Source organism: Anopheles arabiensis, chromosome 2 (genome assembly GCF_016920715.1).
Source record: "Anopheles arabiensis isolate DONGOLA chromosome 2, AaraD3, whole genome shotgun sequence".
Taxonomy (NCBI): Eukaryota; Metazoa; Arthropoda; class Insecta; order Diptera; family Culicidae; genus Anopheles; species Anopheles arabiensis.
The window spans coordinates 52,357,747-52,384,681 of record NC_053517.1 but is presented as its reverse complement, the minus strand read 5'-3'; the positions used below and the strand labels follow the sequence as shown (position 1 = coordinate 52,384,681).

The 26,935-nt window shown below is 45.2% G+C and overlaps 1 protein-coding gene across 11 annotated transcripts in view; it reads right to left on the bottom strand.

The window, feature by feature from the left end:
- Positions 1-26,935, bottom strand: part of LOC120898254 (filamin-A) — a 56,990-nt gene that overhangs the window by 12,860 nt on the left and 17,195 nt on the right. For 5 of the 11 annotated variants that reach the window (XM_040303822.1, XM_040303825.1, XM_040303820.1 and 2 more), the window contains 10 exons: positions 25,111-25,597; positions 24,614-24,628; positions 22,261-23,802; positions 21,928-22,166; positions 21,291-21,857; positions 19,923-21,055; positions 19,685-19,818; positions 19,463-19,595; positions 8,709-8,888; positions 8,414-8,639 (listed from right to left, as the gene is read on the bottom strand). In XM_040303822.1, the coding sequence (XP_040159756.1) occupies positions 8,414-8,639; positions 8,709-8,888; positions 19,463-19,595; positions 19,685-19,818; positions 19,923-21,055; positions 21,291-21,857; positions 21,928-22,166; positions 22,261-23,802; positions 24,614-24,628; positions 25,111-25,597 (4,656 nt within the window). Of the gene's footprint in view, positions 1-115; positions 294-8,413; positions 8,640-8,708; positions 8,889-19,462; positions 19,596-19,684; positions 19,819-19,922; positions 21,056-21,290; positions 21,858-21,927; positions 22,167-22,260; positions 23,803-24,613; positions 24,629-25,110; positions 25,598-26,935 lie in introns of those variants that run through there. The other 6 variants (XM_040303827.1, XM_040303823.1, XM_040303828.1 and 3 more) reach the window with 6 other exon arrangements.

Sequence of the window (26,935 nt, the reverse complement as noted above, 5' to 3'; positions counted from 1 at the left end):
TGCGCACACACACACCCACCCACACCGAAACACATTCACATGACCTCAAACACACACATACACACACAGAGGGGGGGTGTAGGTGGGTATTAGGCGTGACAGATCACACACTCACTCAAGCTTAAATGCTGGTGGCTGAGGCGCGGGATCGTTACTAAATTCGGATCGATCGACGGTCGTCGTGTATGGAGTGTGTAGCATTCGCCGCACCAGTCGAATAAAAAAAAAGTCAAATCAACCTGAGCCTTCCGCCGTAAGCGTGCTACTGAGCTGAATACTGAACGTCAACTGATAAACGGGCGGCCGGACACGCGATTCTGAAGCATTTGGCATAGCACAGCCAGCCAGCCCGACCGACCGATGGAGGTCTTCGCAGCTTCCAGTGTGGAGAGCGCGCGCACCGAACCGGACCCGAAACGTTGGCCACCAGCCCCCCCCCCACAACCCGCCTCGTTCATGCTCGTTGCGAGCGCTCGCTTTGGTTATGGTATTTTCGTGAGCGCAATCGGCTATGATTTGCTCATTTTTTTCTCCAAATTCTCCCCATTTTCCTCACATTTTAAAAGCAACAAGCAAAGGCGTTTGAATCTTTCCCCTTACCACGGGTGAGCCAATCGTGAAAAAAAGAAGAAGAAGCAAATCCGTTCCGAGTGTCCCCGTCAAAAAGAAAAGTGTGTAAATTCTCTCCTACCACACACACACACACATGGAAAATACGCAGTGTAACAGAAAGCGAAGGAAAATGAATCATGGAGCAACGGAGCAGACGAAAAACGGGATAGCTACACAGCATAGTGCAGTGCAATAGGGAGTGTGTGTGTGTGAGAGAGAGAGAGAGAGAGAGAGAGAGAGAGAGAGGAGATGAAGAAAGAGAGGGAAGAGGAGAGAGTGAGATATATACAAAAATGATCGTTTCTATACTGGCGTTGGAAGATCAACATGTGGGGAAGGAGATCGAATCATCGTTGAATCGGTGTGGTGAAGAGCCGATACAACTAACACACAAAATAGCACCATTTTCCATAACTGTGTGTCCGCAGTGACGGTAACGCACACTCACAGCTGCAAATTCGTTTCCTGTGCGGCCAGCAATGTTCGTCCATGCTATTAGATGGCTGTTTTAGAGCGGATTTTTCGGTGTTTCCGGCGGAACGAGGCAAAAAAAGGCAAGAACAAGATCCGTCCGAAATTGGGACGGCGCCGTTGGCCGGTCGCGCCAAGTTTGCCACCAAACAACCGCGGTTTTCGAGCTCTACGCGCACTGCAAACTGTTTTCCATGCAGCAATGGCAAGGAACGCAGGAGATTTGGATGAAGGTTTAAGTGTATGTGACAACGGCTTCCGTCTGATGATGATGATGGTGATGATGGTGATGATGGTATCTATTTCAAACACCGGAATAAATTGGAAGATTCTTCCGGGCTGTTCAGTCACCATGTTTATGACGCCATCGATCGGAAACCGCCGCCAAGTATGAGTCTCCGGCTGGGAATGGACGCTTTTGGTAATGGTCAACGTGTGCGGCAGCAACTTTCAGTAGCATTGGATGAAGATACGGTTAGCTGTTGGTTGCGAGCGTTGCAATGGCATTTGAGGGTGATTCACATATATTTTACCACGTGTACGGTGGCACGTGTACAAAATTTGTCAAGTCACCTCGATTTAGGCATATCGTTAATCGGGTATCAAACCATGAAGGGTACATTTGCGCCGAGATATTTCACATTCGCTTCTCACACCTTCAAGATGTTCAGGGAGCCAAAAAAAAAAACAAGAAACATTCGTTGGCGCCTGTATTGCGTGTGCCATGTCTCACCTTCCCTACCCATCACACTTCTTTGCCTACCAACACGGTCGCACGATCGGCATTCTGCGGAATGGAGGTAAACTTATGGCAGGAAATTTTTATTTCGCCACTTTACATTTCCCTACGATCGGGACGACGGTCGGGGATTTGCTGTGCCGTCGGTAGTAGCGGGAGCGCTGGTGTATCATAAATTTATGCATTTTTATAACAAGACGGGTGCGTACGGATCGTCCCGACCAAAGAGTGTTAGGTGTGTGTGACGGCAGCTTCACACTGTGTGTGCTGCTCCGGCTATTCGTTCATATATTGACCGCTCACAACGCCCGGCACTGCCGACATCCACCGTCCCTTTCCCAGGAAGCATGTAGGCAGCAGGTAAAACGAGCAGGTTCCGACAGTCGGCCGCAAGATCGTGCCATCGTGCCGCGAACGCCACGACACGCCGGTGGTTGACAGTATATTTTTGGAGCCGATGAAACGGGTGACAACTGCGCAATCCTCCGTTTGCCACAGTGTATGGAGACATATTCGCCTCCCCCCCACCCCATTCGGACTCACTTGCTACTGTTGGGCGTTCGAGTCGTTCATGCCTATGCTGCTCAATCATTCTGTCCGAACAGGGCGGGGCTGGCGGTGGCCATTTTGGGGGAAGAGGGAGGGAGCGAACTTCCGAAAGAATGCGAGTGGTAAAATGGGGATGTTGCCGTGGAAAAATGTGCCACTAACACAAACAGGGACTAGGTATATGTAGCAGGGACATATTGTTGCCGTATGCAGCAGGCATGGGGGACACGCATGAGATTTAAACATTCGGGAAGAACATAAAAAGAGACACAAATATGGCTTGCAGCAATTTTACTTGCTCAGTACGCTAATTATTTCTCACAAATATGTAGAAAATTAAAGCAAATGGTACGTGAGTTTAAAATAAGTAGCATCCCGTTTGTCAGCCGTTTTAGCACAGCCCGTTTCTCCACAATTGCCTCATCGCATCCATTTTGTATTCCTCTTCAGCCATGCGCATATGGTGTGGAGGTATTTTGTTACGCACCGGAGTGGCATAAATAAATGCAAACGACGATGGCGACAGCCATTGCGATTCCAGCGAATAGACGAAAAAAAAAACAAGAAAAAAAAAACCATTTGGATGCTGCTGCATCGGCGGCGCTCGGCACAAATTAGTAGCTTTAATTAAAATACTATTTGCTGGTGATTTAATTAACATTTTCCGTTTGCCCGTGCGTGGCGATCGGTGGCAACTTCCACCACACCACGCGTCATTCGATGGTGGTGAACGTCATTCGGCTTGGATCCCGCCCGTTGCGATAATAAATGCAATCGCGTTAGGAAGGAAGGTAGGAAGGCAGGATAGCAAAACCCCTGCCTGCCCGATAGTGATCTGGGAAAGGATGAGCGTTTGCTTCCGTCGCGTGGGGGGGTGGCACCACTGTTTGTGTGCAGAGTGAGCAGTAGTAATTCGTTAAAGTAACATCTTTATCAACAGTGCATCGGGTTGCAATGGATGATTTTGAGCAATTTGTTGACGTGACGTAAGCTCAGCTAAAATTGGATTGTATTTCGTAGCGTGTTTTGCACGGTATTTTTTACAACTCTTTTTAAAATGGTAGAATGTTGATGGAGAGCGTTTCGCTAAAGGAAGGCATACACTGTGTACGAGTGTAAGTAAAGGTGTTTTATGTGATTGTGTGAAGGCGTTTTCGAATAGGTGTATGATATTAAAACAGTTACTTGCGGAAAGGGCAAGATAGCATTACCTATGTCCTATTTGACGGATGAACATGAATAGGTTGCATCGTGGAGAAGGCCCTTATAATTATATTAATGTGTTAGGAACGTTGAATGTCCTTTCTATTCTACCTGGTCTCAGTTCTCCCCTTCTGGTACAGCTACCTGTTGAGTAATTTGCTATTTGATCTAAATATGAAATTTCCGTTGTTTCACCACTACAAAATTTCAATCGGACTGGGGCTTGGTTTACATGCATTGTATTACGATCGGGGAGTTAGTTTTACTAGAAAGAAACAGCACCAATTCGCTGATGTTTGCCATGGAGCTCTTAAGCATAGTTCTTGCGATTAATCACAATTTTTGATGCTTATTTTTATGCATAATTTAATTGCAATCATGTTTAATAGCAATCACAAAGATTTCTGAATAGATTTTTTGTGAATAGATATGTCCGTCCAGCAACGGTCTATAGATTGCGTGCTCTCTTTTGGATTTTAGTACATGCATGAATTGTACTGTGAAGTCTGAATGTATAGCACTGATTGAAAGTAAGGTAAAATATATAAAAAATACATCTTTAATTCACACCCGATGCTAATGAACGTTAAAAACAAAAAGGTACCAAAATCATCCAACACATGGTTTCATCAGGTTAAACTAAAGCTTCCAAGTAGTGCACGGCGGAGGCCCTAACCTGTTTCGAAGCGTACAGCACCACCTGCAATGATTTATTACCAAACCGGTAACCTTCACAGCTGCCACGATGCATCACTGTATCCATCGTTGGTGACAGACTGAGCGAAAGCTACGGACGGAATCATCAACAACATTGACAGTGGCCAGGCGTCTCCATTAACGCTACACAGCGCGCGCTGTAGCTGTCCATAGAGCGATGATAGTTAAAAGGATCTCGAATGGTTGATCCTCCGCGTGTCCATGTGGCCGTGTAATAGTGGCGTGGAAGTTTTGCAAGGTCAACCTGTACCATTGCTGCAGAATTGCGATTATTTTCGTCAAACGTTTTCCGTTTCGATGGGATGCGTTCGAGTGTAAGCGTGTAGTTTTGCGTTCACTGCTTACGCAACCGGTGATCATTACTGGTTGTTATTTATCACACAAGCACATACCATTCTCGGCGGATTATTCCACATTCCGTGATATAATAGTCTGCTCGGCAAAAAGAATGATCTGTCGGAGTTTGGTTTTGCTACAGCTGGCTGCTTCACCCGTGCCACTCATGTGAGTAATAATAAAATGTGTTGATTTAATGGGTTTTGTTTTTGGGATGACAAGACAGCTCGGTGGTTATCATAGCCGTTATTTTGGCCGTCGCGTTGCAGCAGGGATTGGGCGAGACACCAGAAAATATGGGCGGTTTTCAACACAAAACAAATCTGTCTCTCTCGTGATGAATGAGACATTTGAGCATGATTTAAATGTGTCTTTTACGTCAATCGATTCAACAAAACCCCGGCGATGGCGATCGTGGCAAAGCTTGTAAGTAAAGGTTGAAATGCAGCTTAAAGTTTGAAAACGACTACAAAATACACTGTCTCGCCACAGCATTCAGTTGCTCGCACGAGCAGGCAAATCTATCAGCTACCGAAAGAAGCCATTTCCACATATATTTTACCTCATCCGTGGCAAGTATCATCTACGATCTTCCATCATCTACCATCAGTGCGTGTCATAATTTGTGCGAGTCGAGAGATGTCCGGCGCAACATCAACGTTCCTCGGCGTTGTCGCTAGCTTCGTCGTGGGCGAGAAAGGAAGTGGGTGGGTGGGGAAGGAGTGTATTGTGCCCAAAGCCGTACCCAAGTGACGATGCCGCGTTGATATGCTGCCGACCAGCGCGCGTCGTTTGCGGGTGCCGACCAGAGCAGAAAGCAGTGCTAACTCTTTTCGCAGCAGCTGCAGACGAAAACTTTTATAGCCCCCGGGGCAACGTAACGTCCACCGAAACGTTGCTGGACTGTATCCGGAGCGGATATTTATATCACCGATCGCCGCCGGCATCGAGGTGATCTCGACCGTTCCGTGCGACGGTTTGTCCCCAACTCGTGATAAATCCCCGATTCACGCTTCCGTTGCCTGCCTCTATGGGGTTGCCTCCTGCTCGTGTCGTGTCAATCCTTTTCCGTCTGATGGTAGAACGGCTGGTGTCGCCTTCAGAAGATGTTGCAACAGATTCCTGATGAGTTGCCGATTGAATGATACTTTCATTCGTTATATTCGCTCATCTTTGAATGTAGTGGGACGTGTTACGGATGTTTCTTAGGGAGGAAAACAGACGAAAGACCTTATTTTGGCTGACATGCCGGCATTAGTGGAAAAGGAATTCCAACACACTGAACGCGATTCAAGGTGTAGTTTTTTGAATATACAAACCTCAACCACGTGTACATTTAGTACGTAAACGTGTTTAAAGGCAATATAATGTTAACCTAATATTGCTTGTACTAGCTAAATTTTGTTCATCAAACATTCAACTATTTAACTACTTCAATCATTTTGCGTGGACTGTGGCTTTTGTGATAAAGGTAGACGTGATAAATGATATGGCATACGCAAGATCATCTTCTGCAATCAGGCATGCAAGTGTACGGCCCGAACGCGTTTAAAATAACTTTCAGCCGTTGGCCAGATCGCCAGGATGAATGTTTGCCTAACCCCCCAGCACAACGCCATCGAACACCCGGTGTGTGTGCGCGCTTTATCTTTTTTGCGACCGAGATCGAGAGCAAATAAGCAAGCATTCTGCCGCATCAATGGCAAGTCAGAACCGAACGGAAACGATGATCCAACTGGCACGATAAAAGAATCCATCCTAAACCCGGCGGCTAGGTTAGCCACTATACGGCTACCACGGTATAATTTTCCGAATGTCCGACTTTTCTTTTTAATACTAGATTAAAATCTTTGATGTAGCATGATGACCGGAACGTGAGGCCAGTTGGCCAGTTAGATAAATAATCGGCGAACGAAAACAAGCCAAAAATTCGCTGGAGCGGATGTGTAGCGCGAAGACAGAAATCATCTTTATCGGCCGTATTATGTGGGCAACGAACGATCCACCGACCGTTGTTAAATATATGAGCAGACGCGCCATCTGTGTCCGGTGGCAACCTTGCGCGTGAACCGCGTCTACTAGACCAGTGTTCGCATAGCCTACTGCAATGCCAACAGAACAAGGCAAGGGATTATTTTGTGTGTTCTTCCGCTTTGCCTTGATCGGGCCAGGACACGATAAAAAAGGTAAGAGAAACGACGTGCCATTACGTAAGCGCTCCAATAGAAGCAAATGTCATTTCGAGAGAGAGAAAGAGAGAGAGAGAGAAAGGACGAAAGAAAGAAAGAGAGGGAGAAAATAAACGAAAAATACAAAATTGTACTCCTAGCGGATCGGTAGCCGTTGCGTTGCGTCTGTTGATCCTCCCCACCGCAACGATAGTACCGTAGCGCCAAAGATGACTGTTCAACCGTTTCCTGATCCGTCGGCGTATATCATCCACTCCACAAGGCCCGAACAAGCGCCGGTCGGTCCAACCAAACCACCAGCAACGGGTGCAACGACAAATGGCGACAGTTATGCGAATTGATGTTCCTTTGCTCGTGTTGTTTACGTAAAGAAGCGAACAATCATAAAGATGCGCAGCGTCGTGGGTGGACATTTTTTTCGTTCGTCCCCAATCTGCAACCGTCGGACCCCGGATGGTCTGAGTAATGGAATGTGACATGTTTGTTTCCGGAGCGGTTTCTACCGGAACGCGCCACACGTTGGCAACACCACATGGATTGTGATGAGTGTTCCCATTAGTATGTTGGCAGGCTTCGTTGTTTATTGGGACGCGTTGTTTCATCTCGCATGATACGATAAATAACGAACGAGAGCAGAAGTTATCTCGCTCCTGTAGCATGTACAGTGTATCGGGTGCTTAAGCTTGTACGAAACATAGCGTACATGGCACGTAATGGGTAAAATACCGCAACACAATTAAAATCACATTCATTGCATTCGTGCAATTAGTAAGAACTGAATCGCATCTCGGGGTCGTCTGATACGGTAAAACAAAGCAATTAAAGTTAGAGCTACCGTTGAACATTGGAACCATCCTACCACACGTCAATCAAAAGACTGCATAAATCTTTCGCTAACTCATCACAAGCGAGAGAAGTAAGCATCCAATCTAACCCTCCCACCCCTGGGGAGAGTCTCCCACCCCTGGGGAGAGTGGGTGACTTCTGTTTCACCCGTCCGTGCTTAACGAAGGAAACCATTTACATTCCTTAAATTCTCATCGTTACTCAATGTGCGCAAGATGGTCGCTTTCCGTCCGGTGGTTGGATCGTGTCACACCGTCCTAGTAGGCGATCTGGGAGGCACGTGCTCGCTTGATCGGCACCATCTGTGCTCGGTTGATCGCACGTTACGCGAGACAGTGCGCATACAGCGCCCATGCACTACAACGTTCGTGCTCGGGGTACTGTTCCACTTCCCGGTTTCGGGCAGTTAGATGAATGATCGACAGGAATGGTGTGTGTGCCAAGCGTGTATCGCAGCATCATTAAGTGGTGGTTTACAATGTGTCACCCGACCGTCCGAAAGATGACATGCTACCGCCATCATGGAAACGAAACCAAAGCGTCGTGCTTTGATTGACGTGGCGTTAACTTGTCTCATAGCTTGTATTGACGGGATTGTAAATAAATGCCGCTGATGGGCAGACATCGATGAAATCGTAATAGTTGACAAACGAGCCAATGGATCGTTGGCTTCATTGTACAACCGGCACGAGAGGTAATATGAAGTGAAAGATTATCTTCAGTGTTTGAGAGCAGCTCCATTATCACCTACCTGTTACTGTGCCACCGGTCTGGGGAGTGTTTAGGCGGTCGAGTTTGAAGACGTGGAAGCGGCTCGACGACTGTGTTGTCCCGTTCAAGTGGTTATCGTGTTCGGTTGTTCCGTTACCGTTTGTTGCGCTGCTGTTGGAAGTGGTGGTGGTGGATGCGGACAACTGCTGCACACTGTTGAGCGTTGAAACGCTGTCGTGTTTGCCGTTGACGAGACGTTCGCGGACCTGTCGAAAGGACAAGACACACAATTAGCGATCGAACGGTAAGGCGTACATCGGATGCTTCGAACTTACAAGGAATTCTTCACTAGCGGTTTGCTGGATGTACTGTTTAGATTTGGACACCGAAGAGACCTGCTCGATGTAGGACTCCTGGTGCTGATAGCTATGGTTTTCGGAGATAGCTGATGAAGTAGTCTTGCTGGAGCTGGTAGCACTTTTGGTCACCTGCTCCTCCTCTACGTTGTCAACAGCCTGCAAATGAAGCAAAGAAACGGAAATGACAATACAGCAAGAATTCCGTTGAACGGGAAGGGACCCATTCTCGCGCAGTGTCTCATGTGTCTCACTACGCATTGACATAGTTCCCAGATATAAAAAGGGACACGGTCCAGGGGAATGCATAGCATCTGTCGTTCTATATTTTAGTACGCTAGTTCCACGACCACTGCGTCGTTGAAGCGCACCGACATTAGACGTGTGCAGACACGCGAGCCCCGGTGAACTCAGCACGGAGCGCTTTGGCACGTCGCCCACAACGGAGTCCTCCCGTTTCCGTTGGATTCTCCCTCCCCGCCGGTTGGGTGTCTCTAAAAACCTGTAACCCCACCCGGTCCGGTTCGGATGGATTAGCTTTGAAATAACGCGCTGTTGAACAGCACGATTAACAACGAAAAGCGATTTCAAAGGCAACGCTGCGGGTGCTGTGTCGCCTGTTTGCGTGCCCGTACGTAGACACGTTCGGCTGCCGGGCGCGCATACTCGGCACATATTAATAAGACGTATCGGAGACAGGTGTCACACCGGGGTCAGTCGGTTCGCGGGACATTCTCCGCTCCGCGTCGTTGTGCGATGGAGAAAAGTGCACGACGCTAGTCGCTATGCTCGCGCACGTTACCCGCTTGTTACGGACCTGCACAGATGTCCCCGATCGCTAGCCTGTTAGCTCGGGCCGCTGGGCTAATTTAAGAACCCTTGGAAACGATGAATAACGGGCAACGAATTTTTCTCATCAAAAAAGATTAAAAGACGGAGCTCACCCACGCTTTGCGGCATTGCTGTCTTACACACAAACAACAAGTAGAAAGCGATGGAAAGCGGAATGTTGCAAATGAGAAGCTGCTGGTAGTAGCGTGCTCGAACTAGAGAAAAGCGCCTAAAGGTAGGCAAGCTGCAGTGCATTTGGGAAACGCTGCACATTTGCGGCTGCAGGGATTAAATTGTGCGTCACTAATTGTATGTAGTGAGAGGCTCTGGCTTGGAAGCTGTACGAACAATGCAATTAATTTAATTGGCTCCATTTTGGTGGCGTTTCGTAAAACTTTGGCACTTCTTGATCTATGACACCTGTCCATGCCATGTCCTGAATAGAACTAGGTCAAGGTCACACAGCTATTTCCATGACCGTGGGATTAGAGTTCATCGTGGACTATTTTACTCAGCTTACCGCGTTTATTCGAACACTTATATTAGATTGAACAATGTTGTCTAATAATATTTTTCTATATTTTAAATCATTCACACAACCTTGGAGATTGCTCTAATGAAAACAGCAATGAAAAACAAATCAATAATAATTGCGTTGAGGCTTCTGTTACAGACGACCAATACATACATCGTTTAATCTCATGGTCGTCCTTTATCTATTTTGCTTTTGCTACAAAATGAAAATGATTTCCACACAAAGAAAGCTTTTTTTCAATAAGAGGCAGGAAACAAGCAAAAGTAATAGCCCGTGAACACAAATCACGATTGGATATTCTTGATTTCAAGTGACAGTATGCGCTGTTGACGCCACATTTTTTAAGTCGAATGCACCTACTCACATCAATCAGCAAGTTGATAAACACTCGTGAAACTTTCCTCTGATTCGTTTGTCAAGCGAATCCGCTTTACGGTCTCGAAATGATCATTATATTCATTCTTACGATGCGAGAATGGAACGTATTTTATATATTTAGCTCAAAGTTCTATTTTTCTCCGGCAACACAAGTTTGTATTCGGACGTCGACGTCGAGTCAAGAGTCGGATTCTAAATCTTTTCACGCATGACCCCTTACAGCCGGCACTAACGAACTGGCGCAAGGCGCACGCTGCTGTGGCATATAAAATTAATGTCAGTTGCTTCCAAACGCCTCCACGCGAAGCGATGCGAGGTGAGGGAAGAGTCCTTTTGAATGTAGCAGGGTCGGTTTCAGAAGACGCAGCTAGACGATTTTTCCTTGATGAAACCGCGATACTTGATATTAGTTTAAGGGAGGTTGTTTTGTCTTTGCTTAAGTTTCGTAATGCAACGAAATCCGTAAAGATGGATGTTTTTCTTGTGATGTTAGAACCGATCAAAATATCAGCTTCAATATTGTTGGGACCAGAAATAAAACTACAATTAAGACACAATCCGAGCGAACTTCGTTTGTTGGCCCTGCTGTCGAAAATATGAATTAATGAAAACGACGAATCATCTAAACAACAAAGTCCAAGCGCATTCAATCAACCAGCAGCCAGTTATCATTCCGTAAACATCATGCTTGAGATACCTTCACGAGCTCGCGAACAGTTTGCAAGGACATATGATCGGCATGCCAGAATTTTCTTCGCCCATTGACACCCAGGCAAAATGCGCAAAATGTGCTGGCCGCAACCAAATGGTGCCACCTGTGTGTGAGCGTGGCGTGAGGATATAATCAACGCTGACGGTCCGATCACAATTCCCTGCAGCTGCGCTCTACCGTAGAATATACTAGTATACCCGTAAAGATACACTGTGCTCTACCGTCGACAGTCTAGCAGCAGAAGCAGCAACAGACCGGCAGCATGAGTGTTCTTATTTTTCATTCAGCAATCTTTTTTTCATCGGCCGGACTTGCAGCGGGCAACAGAATGAGCAACAAAATGGCACCGGTTCAGCGATAGCTCATTTACGCCGTTCGACGGTTGACAGGCAAAGAATGGGACAATTGGTAAAGCGGGGCGCCCGGGGGGAGTGCTGCAAAGCGAAACACAAGCAATTAAGCAAGCATACCGTGCCGACTTGCGATTAATTATTCGTAGAGCCGGATTAGACATGCTGCATCGTTTCGTAATACACCGGTGGGTTTGGGTTTGTATTGACGAAGACTGCAGAGGCGGCAGAGAACATTGTAACAGTGGTGAAAGCGCAGAACAAATTGCCGACAACTTTTTCAGTCATTCCTCATTGTGGATTTGTGAGTCTAATCGACTGTTGAAGATTTCGCTTTCAGGGCATTATCCTTGGCGCAGCATATTGGCCACGTTAAATGAAACGTATAGGATAAGCATGAAGAAGTATCAAGCGAAAGGGTAGATTGAAACATATGAAGCTATGTATAGTATGGAAGCAATGCTATGGCATATCGATCTGATACGTAAGTCTAGCAGACCATTACATACGTCTTTTATTTCTTGTTCTTGATATTACAGGAAAAAGTAATTTAATTATTAGATTTCTTCAGATTTCATAGGTTGCACCTAGTTCAGCTTAGTGCCTAGTTTCCAGCTTGTGGCATATGTCTTCTTCTTCTTCTTCTTTTAGCTCAACAACCGTTGTCGGTCAAGGCCTGCCTGTACCACTTGTGGGGTTGGCTTTCAGTGACTTTTTGGATAACCCCCCTATAGCAGTCTAGTCAGTCCTACATATGGGAGCACGGTCCATTCGGAGCATGAACCCATGACGGGCATGTTGTTAAGTCGTACGAGTTGACGACTGTATCACGAGACCGGCTTAAACATGTCTAGAGTGTGTATATAAAACTGAATCCGTATGGAGATGTGAACCTGCTTGAATGTTGCTAAACCGTGTTGAGATATTAGCGGTATTATCAAGCTACAATAAGGAAATATCAAACCTGCAACAATTATTTATGACTACGTTCTGCGGTGACTAAGAAAATTACGCTCAAAATCAAATCACATATCGGCCAACCACCGTCTTAAACATTCAGATTACGTTCAAAGTCAAGGTGGTCCTATATTTTTTTAGATCATCATTGTACAACGCGTAGCGAGGAGAATAAAAGTACGAAGAATATCATACATATTTTTTCTGATTTTGGCAATGCTCAACTTAAGACATTTTACACTACTACATTCCTTTCGTGCAAAAATGATTTAAAAAAACCAATACTATGTTACAATTGCGTTTACATCATGAAAGACAAACTTGAACGATTCGTCATGGTTTGGAATAATCTGGAATTCCATTCGAATCCAAAATACCGCTTGTCCTGCTGCTCCCTACCTACTGCTACAAGTTTTTGACATGTCAAGGCGTAAACATTTCGTAAGAACAGTGCGGTTTTACGGTCCCTGAAAATACTTCAATCCATTCGGCTCGTTTGAGCGGAAAAGAAATGTCCATTCGCAACGGTTCGTTTTTCATCGCCATCTTAAGCCAGAGGACTCTTAACGTGACCGCGACCGGCTAAATTGGACCGTGATGATGTTCACGTTCACTCCACTCACTTGCTGGAAGGGCCGGCCACGCTTAGGTAGCACAAACCGGTCACCAGAGTCGAGAGACTAACAACAGCTGCTATGTATTTTATTCGGTGGACTTTTGGTTGCACGCAAACACGATGCAAACCAGAAGGAATGTTTGTTTTTAGTCATCGTACAAGTATCTTCCCGCTCGGCTGGGCAGGTCGTCGTAATATGTTGAAATTTTTTATCGCTTTTGCAAAAAAAAACACCATTACGCCATTAAAATAAAGCAAAAGTTTGGACAAATATTACGTTTTGAATGTTTATGTAACGTACAATAAATCCTCTGATTAAAAAAGCTAAATACACCACGTAAGACTAATGTTCGGTTTAAATAATTAATCGCACGATCACCTGATTGGGGGAAAACTATTCACCTTTCACCTAATATCTGGGATTATTTTCGCACGTACCGCGACTTCTTAGAGCACACCAATGTACTTCAATACACACAGACACAAGCACAAATACGTTGTAATTAACGATAAGAACTAACGCGCTACTACTTTGCTAACCACAAACTGGCTGTGTGACTTTTCCTCTGAAACGTCCAAACAGAAGTGCGGGCGATGTTTTAGCTCTTGATCGCAGCGGCGTATCTTCGCCAACAACAACAAGCCGCTCTTGCTCTGCTGGACGATGTAGATCGCTATTGTTTGGCAGGAGGGGCTGAGGGAGCGGGTGGGGGAGTTCGATGGGCCAAGGCAAAATCTCTTTTCGGGCTGCCGCTGGCGGGGAAATATACATGCGGTCGAAATAGTTGCCTCGAGCGGTCGCAGCGATCGTGACCATTCGGAGGGTGGAAAAATAAACACCTCGCCCGAAGCCCGACGCACACGATCGTTCGCGTTTGGTGCACACTTCGGAAGGTTCGGATTCGTTCGGGTTCCGGCTCAGCAGAGGGACGGACACCTTTTCCACGCGTTTTCCCTACCAACCACCACAAACCGTACTCTTAACGCCCATCGTATAAAACCCCCGCATACGAGACATATGTCTACCACCGCCGGAGAGCGCGTGCCCCGTACCGATCAGGCAATTGGAGATCGTCACGGGATAGTGGACATGTATACCGTGTGGTTGTGTAAGTGTGTAGGAGTCTGCTTTATGGTGACACAAATTCATTAAGATGGATATCGAGCTGTATTTTTTGCCGTACATCTAAAGCACTTAGTTGAAAGATCTCACTGGCAATACTCTAGCATAGTGTTGGCCGACGGCATCACTTTGAGCAGACATTCGGAAAAAACGTATGATTGCAATCGGTATGTGTGCGGATATGTGTGTTTTTGCGTGGTTGGTCACCCACATTACTAGGTCATCCAAATTGTAAGATTGTAAGGGGAGACACAAAATCCAATCAAAATGTACAAAACGATGTTGCTGGTATGCGAGACCTTGAGCTGAATATTCAAGGGAAGCTCGAAAGGAACTAATACCATGTAGTCTTTTAACGAATAAACTGTAATTTTGCCAAAGAGTGAATTTGTACGAGCAAGCAGCAATGCATGATTTTGTTCAACAATTGTACGAACCATTATAAAAGCGTACTTTTTGGTGCTTATCAATGCATTAAGCAACACATTTTATACAAAACACATAGTACAGGCCGAACACGATGGTGAAACTGCAATAATACGTAGGTTGGTGCAAATGATGCAATTCCACTGCTTTTGCCACTACTAAAATAAACACGTATGTGTTTTGTGCATGATCGAGTAGCAACTATAAAACGAGCTCTGCATTCAAAATTCAACATTGTTTTGTCAGGCTCTCTGCGCATACAGTAAAATCAATAAACAATTGTTGATTTTTGTCGACCGTAACGGTTGCATTTGTCGATGGAGGCGCATGTTTTTTTTTTATTGTGTGGAAAGGGAGGATACAAAATAAATTTGTTCTGTTTCCAGTGCTATTTTACGATATTTCAATGCGTACGAAAACAGTTGGCAGCATATGAAAGAAAACTACTTTATTTGTTGTGTTATTTTGGTAATCAAGCAACTTCAAGAGGATAGTAGAAATACTACTACATCTTCCATTGCTCGATCGTAATGGATCATGCTTCTTGTTGTAGTTATACCTGGAAAGAGCTTTCATTTCCATTCTGCTGAATCTGATCATTGACATCCGATCTGCCCACATTGACTCTCTTGAGCTGCTTTCAGCGATCAACTTATATGACCAAAGAAAGAACACATCATTTCCGGAATTGAACTGCCGTCATAGCTCCCACAATCTAATTTGTTGTGCGTAACTTTACTTAAATCAAATACGTTCCAGTGACTTGTTCGTCACATTAAAATTTCTACCTTTGAGCGAGTGGCACATATAAAAAAAATCTCTTTTGCTCTTGGAGATTTTTCCACTTTTCTTTTCATTACAACCTCGTATTAAAAATGTATCTAAAATGCAGTTTTATTGTATCACTTTATGCGAGATTGGCTCGCATAACGGGTTACTTTTGGTATATTTAGATATAATATATTTGTGCAAAATTCCTCCTGAATAAAAAAAATATTCGTGCAAAAAAAAAAGTCTCCCGCTTTTATTGCTTGCTATATATAACGAGAGAAATGATAAGTAATGAGAATTGACCATTTACTTTTTTGGTTTAGGATATAAACATTTTCCTATTTTCTGGTATTTAGTTACACATTTTGTAAATGATTTTGTGTCAAAATTTATGAGAATACAGTTTTTATAAATAAATAAATAAATATATAATAAATGAAAAAACAGTTAAAACTATAACAACAAATTCATGATTCACATTCAAGTACAGAAAAATGGCATAGAAATGTTGTGATCAAATATTCAAGCTCAATTGAATTCACGCAAATAAATAAATAAATAAATAAATAAATAAATAAATAAATAAATAAAAAATAACTAAATAAATGAATGAATGAATGATTAAAAACTAAATAAATAAATGAAACTATAACAACAAATTCAGCGCTCACATTCAAACACAGAAAAATGATAAAGAAATGTAGTGATCAAACAATCCAACAAAGCCGAAGAGGCGTACTAATTATTAAACTGTAAGTGCTTGTCTATAGCCTTGAACAGGACGATTAACATTATCGCTCAGATCTCTTGGCCGATCTGGGTAAACTGATGTGGACAAAATGGGAGATTAGAGCTGGCAACAAATTTCTACCCTTAAGTAGAAGGCGAGTGGTAAGCGTGTATCTATAAAACATCCAACCACTACGAATGATGCTCAAGAACTGTTGCTTTTGACACACCGACATCTTAACTAAAAGCGTTCCATACACTATTTTGCGTACCATCGTCTCTAGGAAGTGTACGCCCAGCCAGCACATTAATTACGCGAGGCGAAGCATAGTTGGCGCATTTTCGTTCCCGTCTAGTGGCAGCACGCCACCGACAAACAGGCACTCTGCACTAATTGTCGCAATACTTGCATATGTTCACAGACTAGCGTTACGATCGCTCTCACCGTATGCACCAAACCGAGAGGCACCACCTCCACCTGACCATCTGGGAAGTAATCATTAACTTTTGCCTCAAATTATGTTGTACAACATGCGAGGGTCCTTTCACCGTAAAGGAAGACCCTTGGTAAACCCATATTGTCAGGTTAATTGTTCACTTTAAGAGCCTGTCGTTTCGTCGACAGCAGGTCCAATGAATGCATTAAAATAACTGCCTTAAAGATTTACGGCTTTAGTACTGACAGCTCTCACATCAATTTATCAGCTCATTTTTTCTTCACGCACGAATTGGTTACATTATAACGTTCTGAGCTAGTTTTAAGCACTTTGAACGTTCCTATTAAGGAACTTTCGTAGAGGCTGGGTAGTATAGCCGATTTAATTACGATATTGTCATTTTTTAAAACTAAAATTCAACTAATAATAGTAACACTAACTTGTAATCTACTTTCATCGAAGTGTTTTTGTTTGTTTGTTTTTTTTAGGTTAGACCAATATAATGGTGAATGATGCGTAAATTTAGCTTCCCAATAAATTTTCTCAATCAAAAACAGAGAAAAACCTACCTGCCCGTGACGCTTACCCGAAGGGATGCAAACAACTTGCACCAGTAAACACAGAAGATTAATTCAAATGATCGGCGCTGATCATGTTTCTTTCTAGAATAACACGGCGGCGCATGTTTGCTTAAGCCGCTTGCAACTAGATAATGCTTAGCGGTTAGCGTTGCAGCATTCTTACATGATTAGCCAAAACATTATATTCTGTGCAGCTTCATTCGGGCAGCGTTAGGGCAGCAACATAATGGCACACGCGTGGTTGAGCAGGGAGAGTTCAAAGTCATTTATGAAACAGAAAAGCGTTCGTGCAAAGGTGCGTGCGTTCGAGTGTGAACCAATCAGCCAGTGTATAGGATGGTGAACTGTTGATCACCACTTCATAATGCGGGATTGTGTGTGTGAGTGTGTGAGGGTGTATCAACTTCATTTTTACCATGAGAGAAACCATTTAGATGGATTTAAGTTGAACTTTTCCGTTTGGTTGGACAGGCTGAATAAATTGCAACCCTCACACGGTTTGGACAGAAGAGTAAATAAACAAACAAACACATCACGTTGCCAGTTCAGCGTTTGACATTATCTATTGTATGAATAAGTGTGAGCTAGCTGTGTGTGCTTCTTGAAGAAGAAATGCACATTTGAATGGTGCGTATAGTGGTATTAGAATAGAAAATTATTCATTTACAACTTATTCACATGTCTGATAATCTTCGCTCCCAAGCAGATGCAACATGAATGAAAAGAGACACTTGCCACTTGTCGGTCATCTACCACGGTGCGGCATGTCGGCTGCTTACAGGTTGCAAGAGATGGGCAAAATTTCCACGCGAGAGAAATGCTATTTTTGAACCCTCCGTATTTAGGGAATCATGCTAACATGCTGATGTGGATGGAGCGGAGCGAATTTGTAGAAGAATGGCACACCAACTGGTGCTTCCCGTGCAACGGAGCAGAGTGCTCGAGAGTGGGTGGCGCATGATGATGATGTGGAGGTGGGTATGTATAAAAAATTATACATTTCATGATTTATTTCCATTCAGAAGATATTTCTTCTTGACGCACGCGAATCACCGACCGACCGAGCCGACGGAAGGCCCAGCCAACGGTGGGACAAATTGTTAGTATTGCGACGCAAAGGATCGGGGCAAAGGATGAACGGTGAGTAGCGTGTGATGCTTGACGAAAGCGAGTGTCACATGGCGTTGGTAATCGCAGTGGCAGTGTTGTGCTGGGAGAAAGCGAAATTTTACGAAAGGGAAGAAGATTCGCTCAAAACTACAGATGATTCGTTTCGTCTCATGTGAGATGGAATGTTAAATAGCTAGGAAACGGAATGTTTCATTTGCACATGCGTTACTACCTCACGAATGAGAAAGGTTTGTGAAAAAGCATTGGCAATTCGTTTTTTGTTTAGAAGTCAATTTGAAAAGCGTTCCAAAACTGCATGCAACTCGTTAAATGGCAGCGGTGGCATTGGCAAGCAAAATCTAGGCATTATGCCGTAATGAATGATTTCTTTCCAGTTCAGTTTTGAACAAGTGTAGACGATCTGTAGCACAAACGCTGTCAACAATAAGCAAAAGTGTGTAAGTGTTTGCATCATGTGTCTCACTTAAGTTTAGTTTTTGAATTTTGTTTATTTATTACCACCGCTTATTTCACAATGTAACAAACAGCCGAACGAGTTATCGTATTTTTGTGTATTAATAGGTTCCATTAATCCGGAAGATATATATATTGTTTTGTTTATACATGATGTTAAATGCATATGACAGCCATACGCTTGTTTTTGATTGGATACCTTCAACACACAAAGAATACTGTGTTCTCATAACGAGCCGCGAGTAAAGCTCCCACAACAAAGATTGTTCATGAGCATATCATGAAAAAACAGTATGATTCCCTTATCCTGCACACTCTGCACACTTTTCTGTTTCATAAATAACCACGAAAAATTGAATTTCAAAACCACATGTGAACGGTTGCTGTGAGGTAATGTTGTCAGATAGACGATCCTCTTACCTAAACAATAGAGATCTCAAAAGCAGCATCAACAGCAATTGCATTATTGATTTCACCCTGCTTGAGAGATGAAAAAACCAGATCCAAACAATAATAACAATCACACGACTAAAAATCACTCAACAATAAACATCAAATCACTCATTCTAATCCAGTTAGTCACGTTTCAAACAATGTGACTAGCAATCACTTTAAACGTTGTGACTACGGCAGATGCCTTGAACAAAGAGACGCAGGGATATGAGAAAAAGGAATATAGTAAATAAAGAATGGGTTAATATACCTTGATTGTGAACGTTCCGTTCGGGATGTTTTGACCGCCAAACTTGATATCCAGATCGTAGTCTCCGGGGTCCTTGAGCACATAGAAAATATCAAAGAACCCGTCTTTCTCGATAATATCAATGTCCACGTCACTGTTGACAGAAAGCAATGGATGTGAAGATCGTAAATATTGCTATTGTTGTTCGTTTTTCCTTCATTTCTTAACACAAGCTATACTAACCTCGCCTCAGAGTGAGAAACAATCTTGCACGTCACTGCACCAGTTCCCGCTTCCCGGGCATCAACGGCAAAGTGATTCTTCTTCCCGTACTCTTGGTTGACTGGGACGGCTTGAACCATTTTGCACTTGTCAGCCTGCGTAAATAAACATGAATAACACGTTTGGAAATTGTTCTAACAAATTGTTTTTTTTTTGTATGCTGACGAAATGGGCTGCCTTTTGCAACACACCAACTCACCTCTCCAGTAGGGATGGCTTGCAATAAGAAGGGCGAACCAAGTACGTCCTTTCCACCGCACTTAATACTGACATTGTATGGGCCGCACTCATCCGGCACGAACGAAACACCGTAGGTTCCGTCCGCTTCCTGTTCCATTTTCGGTACCAGAGGTTTCCCGTCCGGGCCCTTGATACTGACGTTGATGTCCTCTTTGGCTTTGGTTTTCGGCGCATCGATCTGGAACTTGGCCGGTAAAGACGCGGGCAGAGCTTTTTTTGTCGTCGCATCACCATACACTTTCACCGGGACGTCGTTCGGCGCTGGAGCAACGGTCATTACGAACGGACTGCAGCTGACGTCCTGGTCCGCAAAACAAACGTTCGCCGTGATTACAGAACCCTCCTTGGGTGGAACGTACGTGACACCGTACACACCATCGCCCTTATCCTGCACTTGCGTTGCGATCGGTTTGCCTTCCGATGAGCTCAGCTTTACCGCGATCTTGCCCGGACCGGCTCCACTGCAATCGATAAAGAACTGTGCCGGCAGTCCGTCGTATACCTGGCCATGCTCTATGCCCGGTCCGTACACCTTTACCTTCTCCGGGCGCGTCGATTCGTTTACGACGACTCTGAATGGTGACCCAGGGATGTGCTTGTCTGCATAGCGAATCGTAACGTCGTACTCGCCCGGTTCGGTGGGCATGTACTCCACGTCGCAGGAGCCGTCCCGATTGTCGGTGCAGCTCATTTTGGCCTCGGATGGCCCTTCGATCGCTAGCGATAGGCCGCCAGCACCGGCACCACGTGTTTCGACCGTAAATGTGGCCATCTTATCGGTCATTGCACTTTCCAGGCCTGGGCCGTACGCGCGGCATCGGCTCGGATCGCAACCAGATTTTACATTCACAACGAACGGTGATCCTGGCACGGGCACGTTATCGTACAGCAGATCGATCGTGTGCCGCCCGGCCTCGAAAGGTGTGTACATGATGCGGAACACGTCATCGGCGGAATCACTTGGCACCAGCTTGCTGGGTATTTCGTTACCCCTCGGGTCGAAGATGTTGCACGATAGCTTGGACCTGTCTACGTCATTGCCAACCTTGCTCATATCGACGAGGAAATCCGTGGGAGCGTTCATCACCACACCTAAAAGTATGCATTTATAGCTTATTTAGTACATGCGTAGTATCAACTATGTGTACGCTACAAAACACTGCAAAACATGCGAACAAAAATGCAACAAATTAAGCTAAAGAAATCAAAACAACTTGTGATGCAAAGGGAGCAAAACGAATTTCGTCCTAATGATGCGATTCGGGATTAGCTGAATAAAAAAAAAAAGCCAGCAAAACACAGAAAACCCACTACATGCACACAATACCGTGTGGCTGTATGCCCATTCCAGAGACGCGTATCTTGTTGAGGTTCGGTTCCGGCACAATGATAGCCTGGTATGGCGAACCGGCGATATGGTCATCGTTGAACGTGATGTTTATCGTGTAGTCGCCGATCTCCGTCGGCAGATAGGCCACGTTGCACGTTCCATCGCCGTTATCGCGGCAGTTGATTGCCGCTTCGCAGGGACCTTCGACCGTTACGCCCAGCCCACCCTGGCCAGCACCGCGCGTGTCAATCATGAACTCGGCCGGCCGGTTAATGATTCCCCGCACCAGCCCTGGCCCGCTGGCCTGAACCTTGCGCGAATCGGACCCCACCAGGCATTGCAATCGGAACGGTTGCGGAGTAATAGGAGTGCCACCGAAACTCACACTTAGCAGGTATTCGCCCAGCTGGGTCGGGGTAAAGTTCACCAGAAAACCTTCCGCAGTCGGTATGACGTGCGCTTTCACCCGATTCCCCGAAGGGCTTGTGATAGTGACGGCCAGATCTGCCTTGCCGATGCCATTTGTGATGACGCGGAACTGTTGCAGGCTGTTCAGCGGTGCAGCTAACAGATCGAATCGAGATGGAAATGCTCATGTGAACATGAGTGCGAAACTCCACCGGACAATACTTACTCGGCTCCAGCCCATCCACCTTTATCTTTGACACATCGACCGGTGGTGCGACGGTGACTTTCGGTGACATCGGTACCTTCAGCCCGCCGTACAGCAGGTTGGTCGAGTAGGTGCCGGGTAGCGGTGGAATTACCTCCACCGCGTACGTATTATCGTTGTTGTCGATGATGCGTACCGGTACCTTCTGCTTCGATTCCTCGTGCACCAGATTCACCTCCAGCAGTCCATTACCGGCAGCCCTTTCGAATTCAATCAGCGCAACAACATAAAAAGAGAGACATAAAAGTTAATGGTTGGACTTCTCGCTCGTACCGTAAGTGTGACTTCCGTTACCTGGCATCCACGTTGAAGTGAGTGGCCGCGTTCGGCTTGACGCCGGGCTCCAACCAAGGCCCGAAGAACTGCACCTTCGACGCGTCCAGTGGAGTGGAAACGTTCACACGGAAGGGTGACTGGGGCACGGCAACGCCACCGTAGTTCACCTCTACCGTGACCGGTTCGGCCGAGGGGGCGGTGTAGGTGATCTTCTTCATACCGCTCTCAGTTTGGGCGATCTTGTGCGCAATGGTGTTGGAGAAAACGTCGTTAATTTTCACCTCCAGCGGTGCCGAACCGGCTCGCGTCGCGTCCACGGTGAATTCCGTTGGTTTACCCACGATCACGCCTCCATTCTTCTCCACACCCGGGCCGCTCACCTTCACCAGCTCCGGATGGAAATCGTCCGCCTTCGGGAGCACCTGGGCGATGTGAGGGCTCTTCGGAATGTCCTCGTTATCGCATAGTATGTGCACGGCGTACTCGCCAGGCGCGGTCGGATGATATTTGACTAGTGCTGACCCGTCCCCATTGTCGTGACACTCGATTTCGGCCTGCGAGGGTCCGGCAATGCTGAATCCCAGGTTGCCAGTTTCCCCATTCGTCTCAACAACAAAACAGGCCGGCTGACCGACCATGCCGGACTTCAGCCCTGGGCCGTACGCCACAATTGAGGTGTGTTTCTGTGGCCCCACCGTCACCTCGAACGGGGACTTTGGGATTTCCTGGCTACCGTACAGTACCAGGATCTTGTAGCGACCCTCCTTCAGTGGAATGTATTGTGCCTCGTACGTGGTAGCATCGAGCTTGCGAATGCTGTGCTCCGGTACCACCCCTCCCGGGCCAAAAATCTTCACCTCTGGGATGCCTTCGCCAGCGCCCTCGGTAAAGATGCGGAACGTGACATCGTCGTCGTTTACCCGCACACCGACGGGCTGTAGACCCCGTCCGCTTGCACGGACCTTTCGCGGATCACACACAGGGGCGACGCGCACCCCGTAAGGACTTCCCCGGATCTGTTGGCCGCAGAAGAACACGTTCACTGAGTGCAGTCCCACCTGCTTGGCCGTGTACTCGCATCGCCATTGGTCCGTGCCGACCTGACGCAGCTTGGCTGCTACCGATGTCTTGTGGTTTGCTGGATCGAGAATGATCACCTCGGGTGTACCCTTGCCGGCGTCCTTCGTTGTGATGTCGAAATACGTTTGCTTGCCGACTACAACGCCATCCGGAAGCAGGCCTGGACCAGTCGCCGTCACCTTGGATGCATCACCGGCTTGGCTTTCTACCTGCACCTCGTAGGGACTCTTGGGGATATCGCGGCCGTTGAACTTTACGTACACCTTGTGCGGTCCCTCCAGTTTCGGAATGTACGAAACGGAGTAGGTCAGGTTTTTATCGTTGTTAAAGCGGCAGTCCACCTTTTCCGGGTTACCGTTGGGATTGTGTACAGCTACATCGACGTTGCCCTTTCCAGCGGAGAACGTTTCGACGGTAAAATTAGCTGGAGCTCCGACTGTCGGACCGGTCGGTTCGATTCCTGGCCCATAAGCGCGCACCCTGTTGGACGGATGATAAAGGGAACGCACAAAATGCAAATAAGTAAGGCGGTATGATATGACGGCTAAAATTACTTTTTTTTAATTCTTATCCAATCACTTTGAGGATGCCGGTTGCACACATGTCATGAGGTAAATCAGTTTGCTATTAAAGCTTTAACTATTTACAGGAACATCACACATTCACGCAAAACATATTCACACAAATAGCCAGCACGTAAAGGATCACACATATAGCCAGTAAAGGAGAAACAAAGAAGAAAACCATGTAAATGTAGACAACTTTCGTTGCTTTTTTGATGCATTTTCTTTTGAATTTCTGACCTCCAATTCCAAACTCTTTTCCAAAACTTTTCCTATTCACGTTAAGTCGTGTTTCTTCCACGTTTCCCATTCAAGCAAAGAGAGTTCTAAAAGATGCCATCTAAGACCTAGAAACACTAAAGCATGTAGAAATATTATTGTTTAAATGTATGGCAGCTATTCAGCAAGAAAATCAACCGTTATAGAAATAACAAAACACAACATTAGCACACTATCTGATGGGTTAATTCAGGCGCTATGTTGCAGGTGTGCGTTTTGGTCGTCTTTTGAAGGGAACAAATTTGCTTTTTCCATATTTTAATCGTTACTGTTGTCCGAAATCGTGAGTTCTGAGAGAGCAGATCGTGAGCAGACGCGACAGTATACATAAGAATCTATAGCAACGTGGGTAAACGGGCAGCGTAAAACAAATGGTAACATTGCTTGAAATCAACAAATTATAATCGCTAGTCGCTAGTTGGTACATTTCCTTTGCAGCAGCAACTTACCGCGGCGGTGGAACACTGCAATGTAAAAGGGTAAGTGTGCATACATCGGAATTGTAAGGTCAATGTCGAGCAAAAGAAGGGTAAAAAGAAAAAAAAGAAAAGAAGAAAAGATACAGAAAGATAGATACCACACAGCTGTGATCGTAGAACCGCAATCGAACGAACTGGTTGTGCATTTAAGGTGGAAGAATGTGTGTGTGTATTGGCAAGTCTTTGATTGATGGTGTGGGATTGTATTAATAAATCTACGGCTACCAATTTACGTAAAAATGGAAATGAAAATGAAATAATGGGAAGTACAAAGATGCAACTAATCACGGTAGTAGTTATCCAAAATCCATTCCAAATGAGCAAAGGGTGGGACGGATGCGAGAGCAACATGATATCTACGATATTTGTTCTAGGGTGATCAACTATTTGGATCCCCTACCCTTGGTTCAGATCCTTTTTCAGTCGATCTTTACCTGATTTGGCATTGTTACTTTAGCGCGACTCACCTGCTATGGTTAGTGCGGGGACGTAGCGGAGCTCCTGGCTTCAACTTCGCGTTCGGATACTGGGACAAATAGGTCATCATGGACTGTTCGTCAATATTGGGATTCACCATCTCCTCCGGTCGTATCAGCTGGCGAACGTTCAACCAGTCATCTGCCAAACCCATGGCTTCGGCCGCATTCTGTACCGCGTCCTTCGGGTCCCACATTGGCCAGTCCGGGCAGAGACCAGGGGCAACGGCATCCACCAAAGCTCCGACCGCTTTACCGTTGGTCCAGTCCGAGGTGAAGTTGTTGATGGGGAGATCCGGCACCAGCCGGTGTATCCAGTTCATCAGCCGTTGCTTCGGCGAGGCCCCGTTGCCGTTGGCCAGGTTGTCGCCATTCTCGTCGCCCTCCCACATCGGCAACGAGATGGAATAGTGCAAAATCAACGTCCAAATCAGACCCATAATAAGCTTCAGCTTACAGTCTACAATGTCGGAAGAATCTGCAAGGAGCATGAATGGAAAGTATAAACGAAATTATAAAATTTATTTTTTATACATTAGAAAACAGCCAATGTTAAATCATTTATATACTTTTTTGTACTATGTTGTGAGTCGAAAGCATACAGTGAATAATGGTACACTCTATTCTAATTGACAGATGGTATTCTAATCTAATTGATGGTTTTCTAATTGATGTTGAACCATTTGATTGATAATCTTGTATTGATAACCATTTGATTGAAAATGTAATGTTATCATACTTTGTATGTTATATTTAAGATAAAATTTACAAAAACCCCAGAATTTGAAGTCATACAATAGAACAACCTCTATAAGATACAATATATGATTACATCTACGAATGTGTCACCTTTCAGGTTTAAGTCAGCCAGTCAAACCATTTAACATCCTATTTTATTCCAACATTATACTTGGCCTAGAAAATGGCTTCAACATGCTTAAAAGTCTTATTTTAATTGATTGAATCACTAATCAATTAACAAAGGTAATGCCAACACAACTGTCGCAAAAGGGACAAGGTTTTGGGATAAACTAATTTACGGACAGTAAAAGTTATCTTATAGTACAGATCATATACAGCTGTACCTTAATTTTAGTGAGCCACTGTAGATTTCAGTTGTTAAAAGGATGAAGGTTTACTTATAATGATACTACAGAATGGTTTTTATGATCAGCCACTTTCCCAAACTCGCAAACTTATCTTTTCAGCATCTAAGGGAACTGGGGGTAGTTTCGACACCTTAAGGTTTTCCCCCGATTTCAATACTTTTGCCAATGTAAACTCACTAATAGACATCGAAAAAGCTTGTTTGATTCATTATGTACCATCTTACGAAAAACTACGCTTCCTGGATTAATTTTTATAACATTTTGATAAAAATAAAAAGTGTGTTTTTGTTGCATCAAGACTAGTGATGGGAAAAATGAAGTTTTTGTCGGAATCGATTCCGGCTAGCTCCGCAGTTTTCTGGAATCGATTCCGGATAGTAGGTCCGGAATCAGTTTCCGGAATCGATTCCGGAATCGGCTTCGGAATCGGAATCGACTCCGGAATCGGTTCAGGAATAGGAATTGGTTGCGGAATCGACTCTGGAATCGGCTCCGGAATCGGAATCGGCTCCGGAATCGGAATCGGTTCCGGAATCGACTGCGAAATCGACTCCGAAATCGAAGTCGGCTCTCGAATCGGAAATGGCTCATAAATTTGAATCGGCCAACAAACGGAGTCAGTTTCGGCATCGCCATAAAAAAAGGCGTTTGGGTCCAATCATACTACGTTTTGATAACCGCAAAAATCCAAATTTACTTGTAAAAGA